The sequence below is a fragment of the Abramis brama genome (genome assembly GCF_963993115.1).
Source record: "Abramis brama genome assembly, chromosome: 12".
NCBI lineage: Eukaryota > Metazoa > Chordata > Actinopteri > Cypriniformes > Leuciscidae > Abramis > Abramis brama.
In genome coordinates, this window is record NC_139974.1 from 13,914,132 (window position 1) to 13,932,833 (window position 18,702).

At 36.5% G+C, this 18,702-nt stretch overlaps 1 protein-coding gene across 2 annotated transcripts in view; it reads right to left on the minus strand.

Annotated features, from left to right (window-relative positions):
* atp9b (ATPase phospholipid transporting 9B) overlaps positions 1-18,702 on the minus strand; it is a 51,837-nt gene that overhangs the window by 13,431 nt on the left and 19,704 nt on the right. For both annotated transcript variants that reach the window (XM_084130301.1, XM_084130300.1), the window contains exons 12-18: positions 13,152-13,312; positions 12,880-13,022; positions 12,465-12,577; positions 8,280-8,534; positions 2,933-3,094; positions 2,374-2,466; positions 41-124 (exon numbers count right to left, since the gene is read on the minus strand). In XM_084130301.1, coding sequence (XP_083986427.1) covers positions 41-124; positions 2,374-2,466; positions 2,933-3,094; positions 8,280-8,534; positions 12,465-12,577; positions 12,880-13,022; positions 13,152-13,312 — 1,011 coding nt within the window. The remainder of the gene's footprint in view (positions 1-40; positions 125-2,373; positions 2,467-2,932; positions 3,095-8,279; positions 8,535-12,464; positions 12,578-12,879; positions 13,023-13,151; positions 13,313-18,702) is intronic.

Below are 18,702 nucleotides of genomic sequence, written 5' to 3' on the forward strand. Positions count from 1 at the left end.
TACATTTTAATTTACTTCACTATCTGAGGGCATATCATACCTCAAAGTCCTGGTATTGCTCTTCAGTCAGTGATTTCTTAGCCACCACCAGCGTCCGGAGGCCCTCTCTGGCCATGTTCCCACACTGAGACAACATAATGCAACACACAACTACAGTTACATCTGCTACAGCCACGGCGTGTGAGACAATGAACTCAACTGGTATACAGAAGGCATTGGAACAAAGATATAAACAATGCTTTTAACACAATTGTATTTACAGGAAACATCAAAACACTTTCACACAAATAGATAAATGCAAACACGCGCACAGGATGGATCAATTGTGAAAAATACAACAGTGCCTATGGGAATCTTTGAGCAGACTGTAAAAGATGTGGGACAGCGGTTTATTTTTGATATGAAAATGCAACAGGCGAAAGTGATGCAGTGATTACTTATTGACCCGTCCTCATAACGGCGTCTAACACACACACAGCGCATCGTGAACAGGCCGATGAGGATTATGACATGATGCTCCCAGTCATACGCCTTTATTGAGGTCATTCATTAATTAATAAGCCTCATCTCCGCTCCTCATCGACTGAATATTGCCAATACTAATCGTAATCATCAAAGCGAGAAATGCATGTGTGATGATGGGCTGAGCTGATTGTCCTTGATCACAAAGGATAGGACAGGCCGAGCTGCTTGTTATGCTTGGCGGTACCTTATCATATGTGTTGATTCTTAATTCAACAGGGTCATATGTTCATAAAGTCATTCATTCAAGGGATTCAACACCAAAAACACTGCCGTATAGAATATGTATGTATGTATGTATGCATGTATATACAGTACCGTTCAGAAGTTTGAAGATTTTCGAATATTTTTTTAAAGTCTCTTGTGCTCAACCAAAGCTGCATTTATTTGATCAAAAATACAGTAAAAACAGGAATACTGTAGAATATTATTACTAGAATTATTATTAGAAATAATTCTAATATGCTGATTTGGTGCTTAAGAAACATGTACTATTATTTTGAAAACAGTTGTGCTACTTGATATTTTTGTGGAAACCATGATATATTTCTTTCCCAATCTGTACTGTCACTTTTGATCAATTTAATGCTTCCTTGCTGAATTAAAGTATTATCTGTTTAGAAAAAAAGTCTTCATGACAGCAAACTCTTGAACAGTAGTGTGTGCATAGGCGGATCGAGGGGTTGAGGGTTGTCCCCCCCTAAAAATATAATTAAAAACCATGCAGTGTATTGTAAATAATATAATGATATATACTTAAAATAATTGTGTACCTGGTAAAACAATACAAACGATTTAAGTTCAGAAACATTTCGAGTCCCCTCTCCCTTGCCTCACAGTGCTCCATTAAGTCTTATTCACTTTAACCATCAGATGAAGTGATTATTTTTCTCTTTAAAACAGATGATGCTGTGTCATTAATAAATTAGTCATGACAAAAAAAAAATTATGATATCCAATCTTTTTTCCATGAGTCATGTCGGCGATTATAATGTTACCTAGCTTGTTTGGTAGCTTGTTTAATACAGTAGCTTGTTGGATAGTAAGTCACCCACTACAACTAACACGGCGATAAGCCTATGTGTGAACTGATATTAGCCTAATTTTGTAGATCTACCATTGTGTTAGGATTTGCTCAATATGATGTTAAGTGGCAGACCAGTGGGCTTGTCCGCCCCAGACGAAACCTAAAATACTATGTGGAGGACACAAGATCATTTAAAAATTATAATATGACCGCGTGGTGAACCTATGAACCTAACTCATATTTAAACAACTATCCCTTTGTGTAAGCTACAAGTACAAAATTGGCTTTATTATTAGTGTCCCCTTCAAAAATTGCTCTTTAGAATTTTTTTTGTTTATTGCCCCCCCACACTGTTAGACGAAAATTACACCCATGAGTGTATGTATATAACTTGCATACAATATGTAAAAATGGTTTGATATTTTTGTATTCCTGTTAACATTTTTATAGTTTCGTAATTGTGAGTGTCCTAACTGTTTTACTGTTTAAATTTAGCTAAAAAATAGACAACTACTGTAGCACTAGTCTACATCCACATTTATAAGATCTAGGGACATTTTTCTTTTGTGTGTGTGTGGATAAATTACATTTGAGGAACAAATATAAAGGTACTGCATTTTTTTTTTTTTTTTGATTGCATTTGATTGTGTGTGTGTAAATACAGATTATGAATCGGATACAAAAACAATGAAAAATGCAAATAAACAAACAAAAACAAGAAGGGTCACAGAAACAGACAATTAGGTTTATTCATAAGCTCACCAGCCTGCATGAAAAAGCAGAATGGCGATTTTCTCCATCAACAATGGTTCATGTATTCTTACCTCCTCCTCCAGCCAATCATTGTACTGTACAATGCTCGCCATAGCAACATCTGCCCCTTTCATGTAAAACGTGATGTCGCCAGTGGCCTCCTCCTGAAACATAATCAATTCAAAAGAGAACACTTAAAAACATGTCTAAATCATTAGCGTGTTCAACTGTAGAGTACACGACCAACACGATACCAACACTCCTAAAGTTTTTAGTGAAAAAGTCAAACAGATGTGATTTGCGCCCACACAAATACGTCAAAAGCTAGTCATAAATACTCTCATGCATGAAATGTAACAGACAAACAAACAAAAAACAAACACAACACACTCACAGAAACGCTCAAGTACAGAGTTCTGAAATATATAATAGCTTACTCAGCAAAGACTAAAGGACACAAAGTCAGACTGCAAAGGGAGCATTTTCAAACACACACATTTTCACATTTATATTTTCCCCAGATTTTTTTTTTTTTTTTTTTTTTACAATGCTTGAATTGAGAAAAATATGTCATTTTGAACACAGTGTACGAACAAGCTTGCACACACAGTGCTGTAGTGTGAGACGTACCCTGACAATGATGCCCATGCGCTTGCTCTCTGAGGTGAAGGGGAAGATCTGGAGAATGTAATAGGTCAAGATCTGTCCGGCTGGGGTCTTCAGCTGGAGGGACGTCAGGTCTCTGTTCACCAGAGTCAAACCCATACTCTCAGTCCAGCGCACCAGAGCCACCTACACACAAGTGAAAGAACTTTTTTTATTTTTGTGAAAGATGTGTGGTTTTGTATGCAAGCTTTCAAGCAGTAATTCAAATTTGGTAATGGACTTTCACTTCCGATACGCTCTGTAAGTGGTATACCAATCACAACAGACTAAAGCCATCTGACCAATCAGAGCAGAGTAGGCTCTCGGAAAGGAGGGGTTGAAAGACTGAATCCTTTATCAACCATTTCAAACTCTTTGAGAAATTAGAGATGCTGCAATGTACTGTATATTATGAGAAAATTAAAGTGTTTTTTGACTGTGGATGCAAGTAAACCTATTGTAGGAGACCTCAAAAACAAAACTAGGAACCTTTAAAATAGCATAATTGGGGCACTTTAATTGTTTTTTTCAAAAAGACATTTACATTTACCCTGAAGAATAAAAATGTGCAGTAAATGGTAAAACAGTTTGAGCTACAAACCATTGTGTTTATAATTAAGCCACTACAATAAAATAGCATGGGAAGAAATACCAGTTTGCAATATCAAGCGGCATAACAAACATTTTTGTACAGCTAAAAAATAACTGGAAGCGGATGACACTGGAAGCCAGACAGATAAAATTTACAAATGGCTGCACCCACTCTTACGTAATAACAAAAAAGGTTGATACTTGGGAAAATAAATGTAAGATTCGAAAAAAAAGTTATGTTCTGCACAAGGTCTGTCACTAATTACATTTCTGAAAATTCAATTTGTGACACTGATCATGGGAATTCTTGTACAGTCAGATTTCCATTGGTGCACACGATTTTGTTCGGATCATTCTCAAATCTTGCTCATGATCAACATGATCATCAGGTTTTACATAAACTTGTGGAGCTCATGCAGCTTTAGTGCTTAAAGCAAAAGAGGGACAAACCAAATACTGAGACTTTCTGTTAATAATTCAACTTTTGATCTAAGTGTTACACTGACAATACAAGTCATGATGAGAAGTAAATTGGAAGTAAATTAAATAAATATTTAGCTCCTCCGTCTCAGACTTCTTGACCCTATGGTTTATCTCAAAGCGAAAGATCCTAGCCATCACTGCAAATTATGACTTTGCAGCCCTGTGATTAAATCTGCTTTCTTTGCCCTTACACACATCTGAACACAGCTAGAACTCTTGTTTATGACATTTCAATGTGATATGACTAATTAGCCAGTCTTCTATCAACCTGACAGTGCTAAATGATGCCCTCAAGAGCACACACACACACACACACACACACACACACACAAACAAGAGTAACTCAGGTGGTGGGGAAATGCCTTCAGGAGACGAGCAGGGAACTGTTTTACGACACAGGGGAGAGCCTTTAATACACTCTATCAATCATTTCAGCAGTACAGGAAGAAAAGCTGTAATCATAAACCAAGATCACTGCGCCTTCAAGAAGCGGAGAGGATTGGAACCGCACCATGTGACCTACGACCACATGAAGACGTGGCTGTTATTTAATAAAGAGACCAGATGTGACAGGAAATATGATACGTCGTCATAAAGAAGGCATAGTGGAGATGGCTTTATCGGACAAAGCAGCTTCATCTAGGAATTTAGATAAGTAATTCAAAGAGTTTATCTGAAGTCTATCTTTCGCTTATCGCTATTAAATAATATCTTTTTTATACTTTTACAATGACTTTTACATGACTTCCAGTTGTTTGTGGTTACCGGCCTTTTAAAAAAATCTAGAGACAACTTGCTCAGTATTATTTTTTTTATTATGTCATTCATTTATTATTATAAATGATTAATAATTATTATTAAATTATCTAGGCCTGAAAATCAGGATTGTTTTAAATGTCATTGCATTGCAGAATCAAAATCGTATTTACTTTAACCTCATTCTAACCAAAAAAAACTCATTGTAAAAAAAAAATTGAACATACCATAACTCTCTTGTACGAGTGGCCCATCTTTTTGTGACAACTTCTATTTAATAGGCTAAAGGTTAGAGGTCAATACTATATTTTTCCAAGAGGAACCAAAGGTCAACAGCCACTGAACACTGTCATCTCATCTGAATAAGCTAAAACCACTAATAAAAGCATCAGTGAACTTCCATTACCCCCCATAAGTAAAACTTCATTATCGGACATAACAAACGGTCTTGCTCATGAGAATGTCCGATCATTAAAGGTCATGATAAACCTCTGACCCTTGACACCGTGGGGTCAAAGGTCACAAATGACTTAAAGTAAGTGTGCGGAAAGGCATCTGGGTTATTCAATCCCTGAACTCGGCTTCTCTTTAGGAATATTATCGCTTTGCGTCTGTCATATTAAAGGCTGAAAAGGCTGGAGGTCTTTGAGCGAGCGCACAGACACAGGCGCCGATGAGAGTGACACGTAGAAAAAGACTAGTGTTAACCGCTAGTCTCTCAGAGAAAATTAAATATTGATCAATCCCGGAGTGAAGACGTTGGAGAGATAAGACCTGGGCATTAAAGAAAATAAATAAGTAGACACATCAAGGGAGAAGAGAGGACAGGCAATTCCACTAAAGAGGGAGATGGACAGATTTCTTTTTCCTTTTATCACTCTCAAAAGATATCTACCTCTACAGAAGGTCCTGAAGAAAAAGATGCTTGGGTTGTATAAAGGAAAAATGAAAGAGCACCGGAATATTCTCAATTTATGTAATGACTGCAGCATTGTCTTTAAAACAATCAATGCTTTGAAAACGACTGCCCTTCATTAGTTCATCTTCATTAGATCCTGCAAGTGAACAGCAAACATTCTACAGAATTATCTGAATGGGTTATTCACCTAAACACAAATATGTTGTCATCATTTACTGACCCCACCTTGTTCAAGACAGATATGGTTCTCTTTATTACAGACACAAAAAAAAGAAAAGAAAGAAATGCTCCACAAGCTGTGAGGCTCCTAAAATGACAAACAAGCTAATTAAAAAAATCATATGCTAATAAAAACGAGGCTGTGAAGGAAAGACATGAAGTCCGTTCAATGGGTTATACTTTTGTATACCTTTATTTCATATAGACTTTCTGTAATTTTTAGGGATGGGCGTTGGTCACCATTCACTTTTATTGTATGACAAAAAGCAGTGCAAACATCCTACTAAACTTCACCTTTTGTGTTCCACAGTAGAAAAAGAATCACAAAGGTTTGGATGATTATGACAGAAATGTAATTTGGGGATGAATTATTCCTTAAAGTCGAGTCTCTGTTAAAAAAATATGTTTAACTATAATGAGCCTGACGTATCCCTCCATCTATTTGAGGACCGCTGCCATTGTGACATATGTTTGGCCTCAATGCCTTTTCTGCCATTTATTTAGTGCTTTTCTTACCAACAACTCATTCAAAATATTGTTGCTCTACAACGGATCTATAAATATCTACGATCTCTCAACACAAATGATGACCGAGTCCTTCCTGGTGTGTGACCTACCCATGCCCCCTCTGCTTCTGATATTTATTGAGCCCTCTCAGATTTCTCTACTAACACAGAGTCTATATTACCATCCAATAAGGCAGTAAATTCAAGGCTAAAGTGGGGGAGTCATAAATAGTAAAGCAGCGATATATAGGATTACACCGTTAGAGGAATGAGAAGACCAGTGTCAATGCAATCTGTCTGTTTTCTAAATAAAAAAATAAAATAAAAACTGTTTTTTTTTTCTTCTGGAACCGCTCAAGGTGAAAATTACAAAAATGACTAAGAGAGGTAAAATGCTAAAACCAAACATATACTAATCAAAAAAAGCAAAGATTTTCTTTGCCCAAGTGCTGTTAACGCATGCAGTTGATTTTTGTCCAGTTTAACGTGTTAAAATATTTATCGCAATTAACGCATATTCATGACGTCATCGCGGCGTACTTGCGTTCTGCCTGCCTAATGTTTTTTCTCATTAAAATCATGCTCACATACTGTATTTTAATATAACATAATATAATATCATATCATATAATATCATATAATATTATATAATATAATATAGCCGAATGTCCAATAAAGCTGTTCTCATTTACTATATTTTTTTGTCTGACAAAAATTGAATATGTAGTAGCTATTGAATGACTATTTTTTATATGTGTAAAATTATCTGAATTGAGAGAGTTCGGGAACTGGGTGAACTAAAGCACTGTGATAGTGAGTATTACACGTGATAAGCACAAGAAAAGAAAGGAAAATAAAATGGTCAAACTAAATTCTTTAAATATAAAACAAAAGATAAGTGACAAGTCCGTGGAAACAACACTGCTCATTCACGTCTGTTTGCTGCCGTGCTGCTGCTCCTCTCTCAGCCATTCACTGAACAGGGTAGACGTAGAGAGAGGTGTGTGACGGCAAGGAGAAAGCAAACCTCGTGCTCGCAGGGACTGTGCTGGCTACATTTGGAGGTTACTGAGGTTTGTCCAAAAAGTAGCTAGATTTGTCGCTAGTCGCTTTTTGGAAAAAATGTCACTAAAGGGGTCTGAAAAGACAAAGGCGCTAAGTTGGCAATACTGGTCTAAATGAACGTAGAGAGTTGTGAGAAATTGAGAGGTGTGTGATATCTGCGTCATGTGCAGCAGCGGCTGGTCTTAAAGGGACAGCAGCTACTAATGCTGTCGGTCATTAAAGTTAATCAAAGAACAAAGGTAACAGAGAAAATTACTCACAACTCTTGACTTTCGTAGCTTTACTTAGGATTAATCTATATAATATTTAATTTATAATATTTTTTCTAAAGCCTAATAAATGTTAAACAATTGATAGCTTTCCATACACTATAATGTTGAATGGCTATAATTAATGTTTAAAATTGGGGGGAGAAAATCATTTTCATCGAGACATCAGTAGCTGTATTAGTATCAGGGATACTGGCCTTCATTCATAAAAAGATGCCATTAAACATGAATTTAGAATATACTGTCTTTATGTTGTTTCTACATTAATTTGAAGAGGAACTGTGAAATTATTACATTATAAAATATAAAAAACGTATAAAAACGTTTGTGTTTTTAATCGTGATTAATCGCGATTAATCACAGAAAAAATGTGAGATTAATCTAATAAATAAATGTAATCGATTGACAGCACTATCCAAAACGTACTATTATTTTTTTCAAATAAACATATTTTTTATGACGTCAACATGTATGTAAATAAATAAATATGTTAGTCATCTTTCAGGATCTCCCATCGTTCTTACTTCATCAGGACTGGAGGCTTGGTAAGTGCGGTTGTCATCGCTAAAGTCCTGGTCGGCCTCTGTGCTCTCCGGTTCCGTGCTGGCAACGTTCACACGGGATTCGTAAACCGGTGTAACATTGTGGCAGAGGGCGATGGCTTTCACGGCCTCGTGGATCCGGCTACTGACGCTCTTGCGAACCTTCGGTGCGGGCGGCTGTGGTTTACGTGAGGGTGTTGAACTCGCACTACTGCCATTAGACTGCGCCGAGCTCACCTGGAGAGGCACAAAGCAGAAATATCAAGAGTGAGCTCCAGCTTCAGAAGTAACATCACATGCTCAACGAGGCTGCATTTAGTTGATCAAAAATACAGTAACATTGTGAAATATTATTACAATTTAAAACAACTGTTCTCTGTTTTGATATATTGTAAAATGTAATTTGTTTCTGTGATGGCAAAGCTGAATTTTCAGCAGCCATTACTTCAGTGTCACATGATCCTTCAGAAATATGGTTATTTGGTGCTCAAGAAACATTTTATTATTATCAATGTTGAAAACTATAGAAACTTGTTTCTGCCACAGAATAAAAAATAAAAAAGGTAATTGCGACTTGTCTCAAAATTAGACTTTTCATCTCAGAATTGTGTGATATAAAGTCGATATTGTGTTAAAAAGTCCGAATTGAGAGATATAAACTCGCAATTGCAAGAAATAAATTCGCAATTCAGAATTTTTTTTCTCAGAATTGCATGTGTATCTCAAAATTCTGAATTTATAACACGCAATTGCGACTTTATATCATGTAATTTTGACTTTATATCTCGCAATTGCGTGAGAGATTGCGTGAGATATAAACTCGCAATTCTGAGGAAAAAAGTCAGTCCTTTTTTTTCTTAGAATTGAACTTTATAACTCGCAATTGTGAGTTTATATCTATATAAACTAGTTATTATATTAATATAACTAATTATATCTAGTTTATATATATATATAAAACATACATTCCCGACAATAAATATTTGTTTGAAAAAAGATTTCGTTCAAACACGTTCAAAAATCTGTTAAATCTCTGATCTAAAAGAATCTGATAGCATTATGTGTAAGAACAGGTGGACTGGGTCAGGAAGTGAATGCTGATAATTCACCTTACTGTGCTCGCTCTCACTCAGGACACACAGGGCAAAAAAGCGTGAAGATTTCATCAGTGTCTCCCCACACAATGACAGAATCTCGCACTGTCTCTGAAACTTATCAATTTACATAAGCGCCGCTGTGAGTCTTTGTGTGTGTGTGTGTGTGTGTGTGTTTGACAGGGGTTGCTGTGCTCCACTGGAGCAGGAGATTTCTCTTGATGAACTCCTCTTTCCTCAGAGCTCTGCTGAGGGGAAGAGATGACAACCTGCACATTGCCTCCAAATTGCAGACGCAGGTACATAAAGACACCCCACTGCTGGCTCATTCTCAAAAACGTATGCTAGGTTCCTGCTTTTGACTATCTGAATATGTTTATAAATATACAGTAAATGCGTGATGGGATAATGTATAATCAGCCAGTCTTATTGGGAAAGAAATATTGATTTGAGTACTTACCCCTATTTTTACATTTAGATGACCTGTGCTGTCATCTAATGCTCACTTCAAAATTCAAAAACAATAATTTAATAACACTGTGATCTTTAGCATATCTCAAAATAAATATCAATTTTTATAGTGTACATTATAATGTTGTTATGCCTAAATTCACGTGTAGCAATTAAAACAATTAATTAAATATTGGCCATTTATTGGTTATCAGCCATAACATTAAAATTATTATCAGCTTATTGGTATTGGTCAGAATTATTGTATTTAAATGTATCTTTTAATTTTATCTCAAATTTTATTATGCAAGTAAAACAGTGTGATACGGTGACAAAACTATCACTGTGTAAGAAATCAGTCGGTTATACAGTTTATCCAAAAATGTATATGTATGTATATGTATATGTATATGTATATGTATATATATATATACATTAATATACACAACGGTGAATACATAGGCCTATTCATTTCTACACTGTTCAAAGGTCCTGCTTCTCACCGAATGGTCATTTCCTTACTTTTGTATAACTAAATTTCCATTTAGTGCCACAAAAATAACATACTTGACCTTTAAATTACAATTTTATGGAAAAGCTAAGATTTTTAAGCTAAAGTGCTACTAAATAGTCACAAAAAGCTTGTGAATGGAAGGTTCTCCAAAATGTTCATTTTCTACCTTTGTATTACAGTCACCATGAAATTAAAATGTTTTTAAAAAAATGTTTTTATGGAATATTGCACTATTTATTAGAAATATTTTTTCCGTGCAGAATTATTTATTTTTTTACTTCCCCTTCCTTTTGCAGCAACATTCTTTTCTTCTCTGATAATGGGTTTTTCAGCACAAGATCGGGACAACCAGTCACTCACATAAGATCACAGCAATAGTTTCAACTTCGGTTTCATGTCGACTTTCAAGGGGCTATATGTACGATTTTTATGTATTAATTGCTTTTTTATTGCCAATCTGTAAATAGCTTTTAACGAAACAAAAAAATTAGACCATCCCCGCCTTCTTAGCTTGTCTATGAGAGCCTATAGAGCCTGGAGAGCCTTATGTGATGAAAATCAAAAGAATGTGATGTTTACGCGCGTTCTTCCTCTTCAGTTCATTGACACATGAAACGAATGCCTACATCCGTTTTATGCCGGATTATAGGATTATGCCGAAATAGCTATTCTCTACTGTAATGTCAATGTGGCATGCAAAGAAAAGTTTGATACTTTATAATCAAACTATCATAACAGTGTGATTTTAATTAACTCATCTCAACATGATACTGGTGAATTGCAGGGCTAGTGCAAATATATCCACATTTCTATAATCAGATGCTTTCTTAACTGCTGTTTCTTCACCGCTGGCATGTTTGTTGTGTTTTTATTTTGTTATTGAGAGGAAAGTGTGCAGCACATATTTACATATTCATCTAGACATTGCTCTCTCAGACAGTGTCTGGATGTTCGTTAGCAGTATAATGCTGCAAAGGTATTTCCAACTTCTTTTTACCCCTATGCGAAGCATGAAAAACAACTTTGCCATGAAAATATAGGGGAATTGAATCATGTTCAGTCTCTTGTACGTTACGTGTGAACCAGTGTGAGCACGAGCAGTAAGTTGCTGGCTGCCGTTCACTTAACGGCCACTGGTGTCGCTAAAAACAAGGGTTTCTGAATTCTACACATAGTCCCTTTAACTAAATTTCTATTTAGTGCCACAAAAATTACCAACTTATTGACAACTAGTGGCTGAAATGGGTACCGCATACAAATTCTAAATATTGGAGAGATCACAGTCACATACCAAAAACAAAAATTCCGATCTGGAACGCACAAATCAAAGTAGAATAACTGGCTGTAACATTGTTTTTCGGGGAAATAATTATTTGAACTTGGCATGTTTCCTAAAACTCAGCAAACATTATTGTTTTTTTCTGCTTTAGTACAGTAAAAAAAAATATACATACAGCATCTTTAAAGTACAATTTTATAAGAAAGCTAAGATTTTAAGTGACAATGCTATTAAAAAAGCTTGTGAACTGAAGTTTCTAAACTGAACCATGTCTTTTACATAGAGGAATATCAGATTTTTTCCATTTCAAAACACAATTCGAGTTCAAAATCCCAGTAGGACAGACAAGATCTCACATAAAACAATGGGGTTTGCCCTCTACAAAGGAGCAGCTGTTTTTAATAGTAATTTCTTTATACTCATAACACTCCAGAGAGAGAATCGGAGCTATAACTGCCTTGTGCACACCAAAGCATGTTAAGCAGTAAATTACATTATGTTTATTGATTCCTGTCAAACTCAATTTCACACAAGTTGTTGGACACGGACTCTGACATGTCCTGAGGGGGGATATAATAAGGCTATGATCGCTCATATCATGGGTACATTTCAGACCTGCCTGCCACTCCATCATCACAGTAATGAAGGACCGTGAAGCATGAAAATCAATTGCTACTGTGGGTTTAACACTGTGTCACCCAGCTGTTGGCACAAAACATAAGCACACACACAAAGACGAGTTTGTGAAGGATGTGAAACTCTTCAGTTTTCACTATAATGACAGAGAATGTCTTAACAGTGATGTATAAGGTGACAGATGTCAATCACACCTGAGCGTAGGACTGGATGATGTGACTCTGGATCTCATCCATGGTGTCCGTTCCGTATGACACGGTCCCGAGATGGAGGCGTTTGAAGACCATCTCGTTCTGGGTCAGAGTGCCTGGAAAACCAGCACACAAAGATTAAGATCAGGAAAGAAATCAATAGTTATTATAAAGCTTTTGGATGGGCAGAGCAGTTCCAACAAAAGGAAATAAAACAGAGAGCAACAGAGAGAAAGAGGAGGATAAAATAAATAAATAAAAATAAAAAACTAAATAAAATGAAATTAATGAGGGTGCTTTTAGACTTCTGGAAATATTTCTGGTACATAAGGTGATTCATGAGTAGACAATCACAAACTATCTTTCTTAAAAGTTAGATGTGTGCCATTATAATTGGAAAAAAGGCATCTTAAAGTACCCGTTTTGTCTGTTAGCAGGTAGACCAGACGGCCCAGCTCTTCTGGGATGGTGCTTGTCCGAACCACAGTACCTGGAATATTCTCATCCTTCATAATCATCCAGCCGTATGCGGACTTCCCCATGTCCAGGTTTACTCTTAGACTACACACACACATATAAATGACTTACTAAAATAAGTTTGTTCTTCTCATTTCATACAGCTGAAGCTTTGATGATTTGGCTGTAATATGTCACATTAATATAATCTGGGTGATATTATTATAACTGTACCTGATGGGGATGATGTATGAAAACAGAACAACAAAACGGAACAGGTTTCGGAACCAGGGCCCAATAAATCCCTGCAAAGCGACCATAACAACAGAGAGAACCACCTGAGCCAGGAACAGAGCTTTTGTTAGGCGGTTTAACTCCAGGTCCAACAGTCCCACCTGCAGAGGAAGAGTGAAAGATAAAGAGTCTGAGATCAAATTCTTGACCTCAAATGCAAATCATCTGCTTGACCTTTGTCCTATTACTTGATTACTTAACTTTCTTTAGGTGTGTAATGTTACTGTCTGAGCATGAAAAAAGTCAGCTCCAAAGGGAGTTATTCTCTAAATCAGTAAGCAACATTTCTGAACTCCCAGAAATTCCTCAACTGTAGTCTTAAGTTTTCTTCCGGGAAAGAACACATCACAATATTACTTGTTTTAATAATTACTGTCCAAGGCATGTGCAAAAGAAAAAGGAGCGAGGCCTGGTTTAGTTGCGCTAGTAATGTGTTAAAACTTGCGGTTATAGTAAGGGGTGTGACATTTGCGGTTGAACAATCACGACACACTGGTCCAGCCGACCAATCAGAGCACACTGTGATGAGCACTTCAATCAGAGCACTTTTCGGAAGGAGGGGCTTCCATAGATATGCATACGTAGGTGCCACATTTGACCGCTCCAGACACATTGGCGTGCCTGCCATCTTGTAAGGGTCAGTGTGTCATCACCCACAGTAAGAATCAATGATGCCACAACATTACGCAGCTTCTGGTTGTGAAAGCAGATTTTAATTCCCGAAGAAATGGGATAACCTTTCACAGGTGAGAATGTGTTGGTTTGTGTTTTTATATGTATTAACGTTTTTACTATGGTACTTTGGTAATGTTTATACTTTTACAAAGGTAACTTTTTAATGTTGTGTCAGCTGACGCCTTCGTCTTGTTGTACTGCGTTCATTTAGCAAAATCATCTGCTGAAGTCTATTTCATATATAGACACATGCGTAACTAAGTTTGCAGACGCTCAGTCAACCTGCTTTTGAATGTTCACAGACCGGTCCAATATGGCGGACGGCTTATGTATAGCGGCCCATTGAAATGGCCGTTAATGAGGCATTAACTTTTTTGTTAATTTTTGTAAATAAAATTAAGTTTCAAGCATGAAAACCAAAGTCCACACGAAATCAAAACTAATGGATGCTTTTTAAATAGATAAATAAATAAATAAATAAATAAATAAATATAAATTCACACACAACTACAGAATTCTGCAACTAACCAATTAAAATTAAGTATTTAAGAATATTTAGTAATGAATATTTCCAAGGAAACTTGATGGAAAGAGTGATAATTATAGTGATTATTATGATTTATTTATTATTATATTTTATATTTTTACAGTTTGTTTAGGATGCATTAATAATTTTTTTTTAAAGAAAATCACAAAATGAATGAGTTTGTGGTTAAAGCACTCTTAGCCAACGCATGTGATATCCCCTCTGAGAACAAGAACCTTAAGTGTTCCTCTCATCTGGAGTGATCTGAAATGTTACTCTTATGAAAAATAAAACAACCTGCCCATAAGCCAGCACTGATCAATGCCCCCCAGGCCCGTTCCAGACCGCAGACCTTTCTCATGCTAATAGTGTATGTGGAGGAGAGAAGAGATGAGAGGCATTTAACCAAGAAGCCCACTGCTGTTGTCGTCTCTCTGTGAAAAGCACAGGAGGCAAAACCGGAAAAATAAAAGCAGAACGCCTCTTCATAGAAACGGCCCCCTGACAAAAGAGCTGGAGTTTTCCCCTTTTTCTCTAAAGTATGTCCCCTCAGCCAATGGAATATGTGGGAAAATGATGTCAAAAAAGAAGTTTTTCTTGTTTCCCTCTGGCGAGGGCCGACAGCGCGGCCTGCGCGAAAACACTGAGGTCTTTCATCTCGGCAGCGCGCTAATAAAAACAGCAACACATAACACCGTCCCCTGAGAAAAGGAATCTGCGTGAAAGGGACGGGGGGAGGGGGGAGAGGGGATGGACAAATTGAACAGAAAAGACAAAAAATGCAAGCAAAATTAATCCCCCAAACTGGCTATGGCCCCCCCAGTCCCTGGAGAACTGCGTAAACTGGGAGACACTGGGAGAGAAGAGCTGCTGTCTGATTTATCAGCTGTAGTTTAAAACCCCTCCGATGGCCTGCCACCCCACTCCGAGCTTCATGCTTCAGCTAGTGAGGAAAAAGGGGGGAATGGAAGGATTAAAATGAAGAAAAATTAAGACAGAGGACATAGTTCCCCAGCTGAAAGGGAGGAATCCCCCTTTATGGGGGCAAAACAATGCAGAGGCTGAATTTTGCAAAGCTGGCCGGGGATCGGGTGAAGCCGTTATTCATTCAGCCCGAGAGGAAAAAGCGACTCAATTACCTCAAGCTGAAGATGCTATCAATGAATCGAGAGTGCATATTTTACTCTATTCAACCGGGCCTCGTTTAAAGTGAAAGGAATGATTCAACCTGCCCTCGCTGCCTGTATGTTTTGTGTGTGAAATTTGATGACGACTTTGTGCCTGCATAATGAATATTCATTGGTTGAAATCCATCAAGTATACGGAGGCTGTTACAACAATATGGCATTATGCTAGTGCTCCAGAAACTGGATATGCAATACAGCTAAATGTAACATGCCATTCACGGTGCAGGGCCGCAGACGAGGCCTAGAAGAAGTTTATTCACTTTATGAAACGAATATATCAACTAAAATAATCAAAGTTACTGAATTTTTTCACATTCAAAAACGTTTATTCACAACTTATTATATAAGTCTCGAATATTTGATTCTGATCAGTCAATCACTCCATTATGTGGTCAAATCATTTTGTATAACGACCGCTAAATTTCATAATTGGCTGTTGTCCCTGGCAACCAATCTCCTCTCAAATAAATAAAATAACTCAAATCAATATTTGGCATTCATATATTGATTAATTTGGTAGGAACTGTTTTTTTTCGTCATAGCCGTGCTGTGGTGTGGTGTGGTGCCTCCCACTCTATACTTTACTGTGTTCTTGCCACTCTCTTTCCAATAACGTTGCAAAAAGTAAAAAAATAAAAATAAAAATAAATAAAATAAAATAAAATAAAATAAAATAAAATAAAATAAAATAAAATAAAATAAAATAAAATAAAATAAAATAAAATAAAATAAAATAAAATAAATCTAACTGGGCATCTACAGTACAGTGCTTAAAATAAAATCCAACAGAACTTCTACATTGCGTTCAATACAATAGATGAACGCAATGTAGAACTTCTATACTGCTTAAAATAAAATAAAATAATAAAATAAAATAAAATAAAATAAAATAAAATAAAATAAAATAAAATAAAATAAAATAAAATAAAATAAAATAAAATAAAATAAAATAAAATAAAATAAAATAAAATAAAATAAAATAAAATAAATCTAACTTTGGCATCTACAGTACAGTGCTTAAAATAAAATCCAACAGAACTTCTACATTGCGTTCAATACAATAGATGAACGCAATGTAGAACTTCTATACTGCTTAATAAAATAAAATAAAATAAAATAAAATAAAATAAAATAAAATAACTGAGCTTATACATTTCTACACTGCTTAAATATACCAGTGAATATAACACCTAAAGTAGTGAGATGTCTGGTCAGCGAAGAGGGTTGTCCGACCCTTTGTCACATCCTTCAGACCACCAAGGTTTCGATCCTCAAAGAGAATATCGCTCCATATTACAACAATGACAGACACACACACAGTGTAAAGTGATAGCTTATGTGCTGTCAGCAGCTTCAAGTGAGAGCTTAGAGCTTTGTGCAAGGAATGTCACAACAGATTATAAGAGGCGAAAACGTTCTCAGTGACTTTCGCCGAGTCGTATCGACTTTCCCGCCCCGTCTCGTTCCCTGTATTGGCACCTCTGACATCATCTCCTTGAGATATTGAATTCCACTCTCGCACACAGAACATGGTAGAGCTATGAGCTCCGCTAGAGCTGCTGCTATCACACACATCTTGCAGCATCCATGACAGGGTCTGAAACACTTCATGACATGAAGAATAGTGGTTAACCAATATGGGTTTCTGGGATGGTTTTTGTGACGATGACATCTAGCACACAAGCTAATGGCTAATAAAATGTTTACAAATTATATGAAAATAAATGCACTCAATTAAATGAGTAAATAAATGTTTAAAATCCACATTATGCACTGACAAATGATATACCAAATGATATGGCAAAATTGATGATTGTTTTCACACAGGTTTCCTCAAACGCTCTTCTCGTCTGCCATTTGTCAAAAAACAGACCCAAACTAATACCATTGGTCAAGCAAATGTTGCTATGTAAGGCTAATTGGGATGATTAATAATGTATGTATCTTATGTTGTGACAGCCCTACTGTGTTCACACTTTTTTGGAGAAATCAACCTACGTTTAGATTATAGTTGACTTTGTATATTAAACGATATTAAACTACACTCAATAGGAAAACGTTTTAACATTGGCAAAATTATATCAGATTTAATACATTTAAAGGCTACGATATACTTCAAGCGAAAATCGAAGAACGAACTGATGTTGATGTCATTTCGAACAAAATCATGCCAAAACGAACTTGGTTTGGAGCTCGTTTTGGGAAACAGCTAGCAGTTAGTTCGAAACAGCTTTCCAATGCCAACTTTCTGTAAAAGTTCGCTAAGGCTGGTAAACACCTTTCTACTACCATTGACCTGTGGCGATTACGTAATAGGTAGATGTGCGCGGAGGCTCCGCCTTCTTTCACGTGGAAATCTTTTCCGCTTCATTTCTCCTGTTCAGTCCGTCGAGGTCAGACGTCTGTGAGTAAAAACATGAACACGCTGGAGAGCTGCTTTATAGTAGAAAATTAAGTTGTACTACTGATGAAACAACACACTGACACAATTTTAAAGGGGTCATGAACTGGCTTTTTAAAAAAAATTATATTGATGTCTGAGGTCAACTTATGACGTTCGCTTGGTTTTTACATTCAAAAACATCAAAATGAAAAAGTAATAGGCTATTTTCTACCCTGGTTTTGAGCCTAGCTCCTGAAACGCTCAGTTTTTATGGGCGTGCCGCATTGAAGACTTGGAAGTAAACACCCACTGCTATGATTGGATAACAGTTTTGCATATTATAATGAGTTTCATGTAATGCGCGAATTGGTGGGCGGGGCTAAACAGGCAGTGTTGAAGTAGGCGTTGATCTTCTTCTGCGGAGGCGGTGTTTGATACCCTTTGACGTCATAGATCCCCACTTTGAAAAACCTGTCGTTCGCTGTGCCTGGTGTCAATAACAGCTTTTATTGGACTAACAAGGACGTTTTCAGTTCTGAAACTTACAGAATATTCTTATAGTATGATGACCTCTTATATGTCAAAAGCTCAAGGAAAATTTGATCTCTCAGTTCATCACCCCTTTAATGTTTAATAAGGTAAAGTTGCTTGATTTTAAGCTATCTATTATTTTCTTTAAGTGCTATATAAATACGTGTGCCGAATTGCAAAGCAATAAAC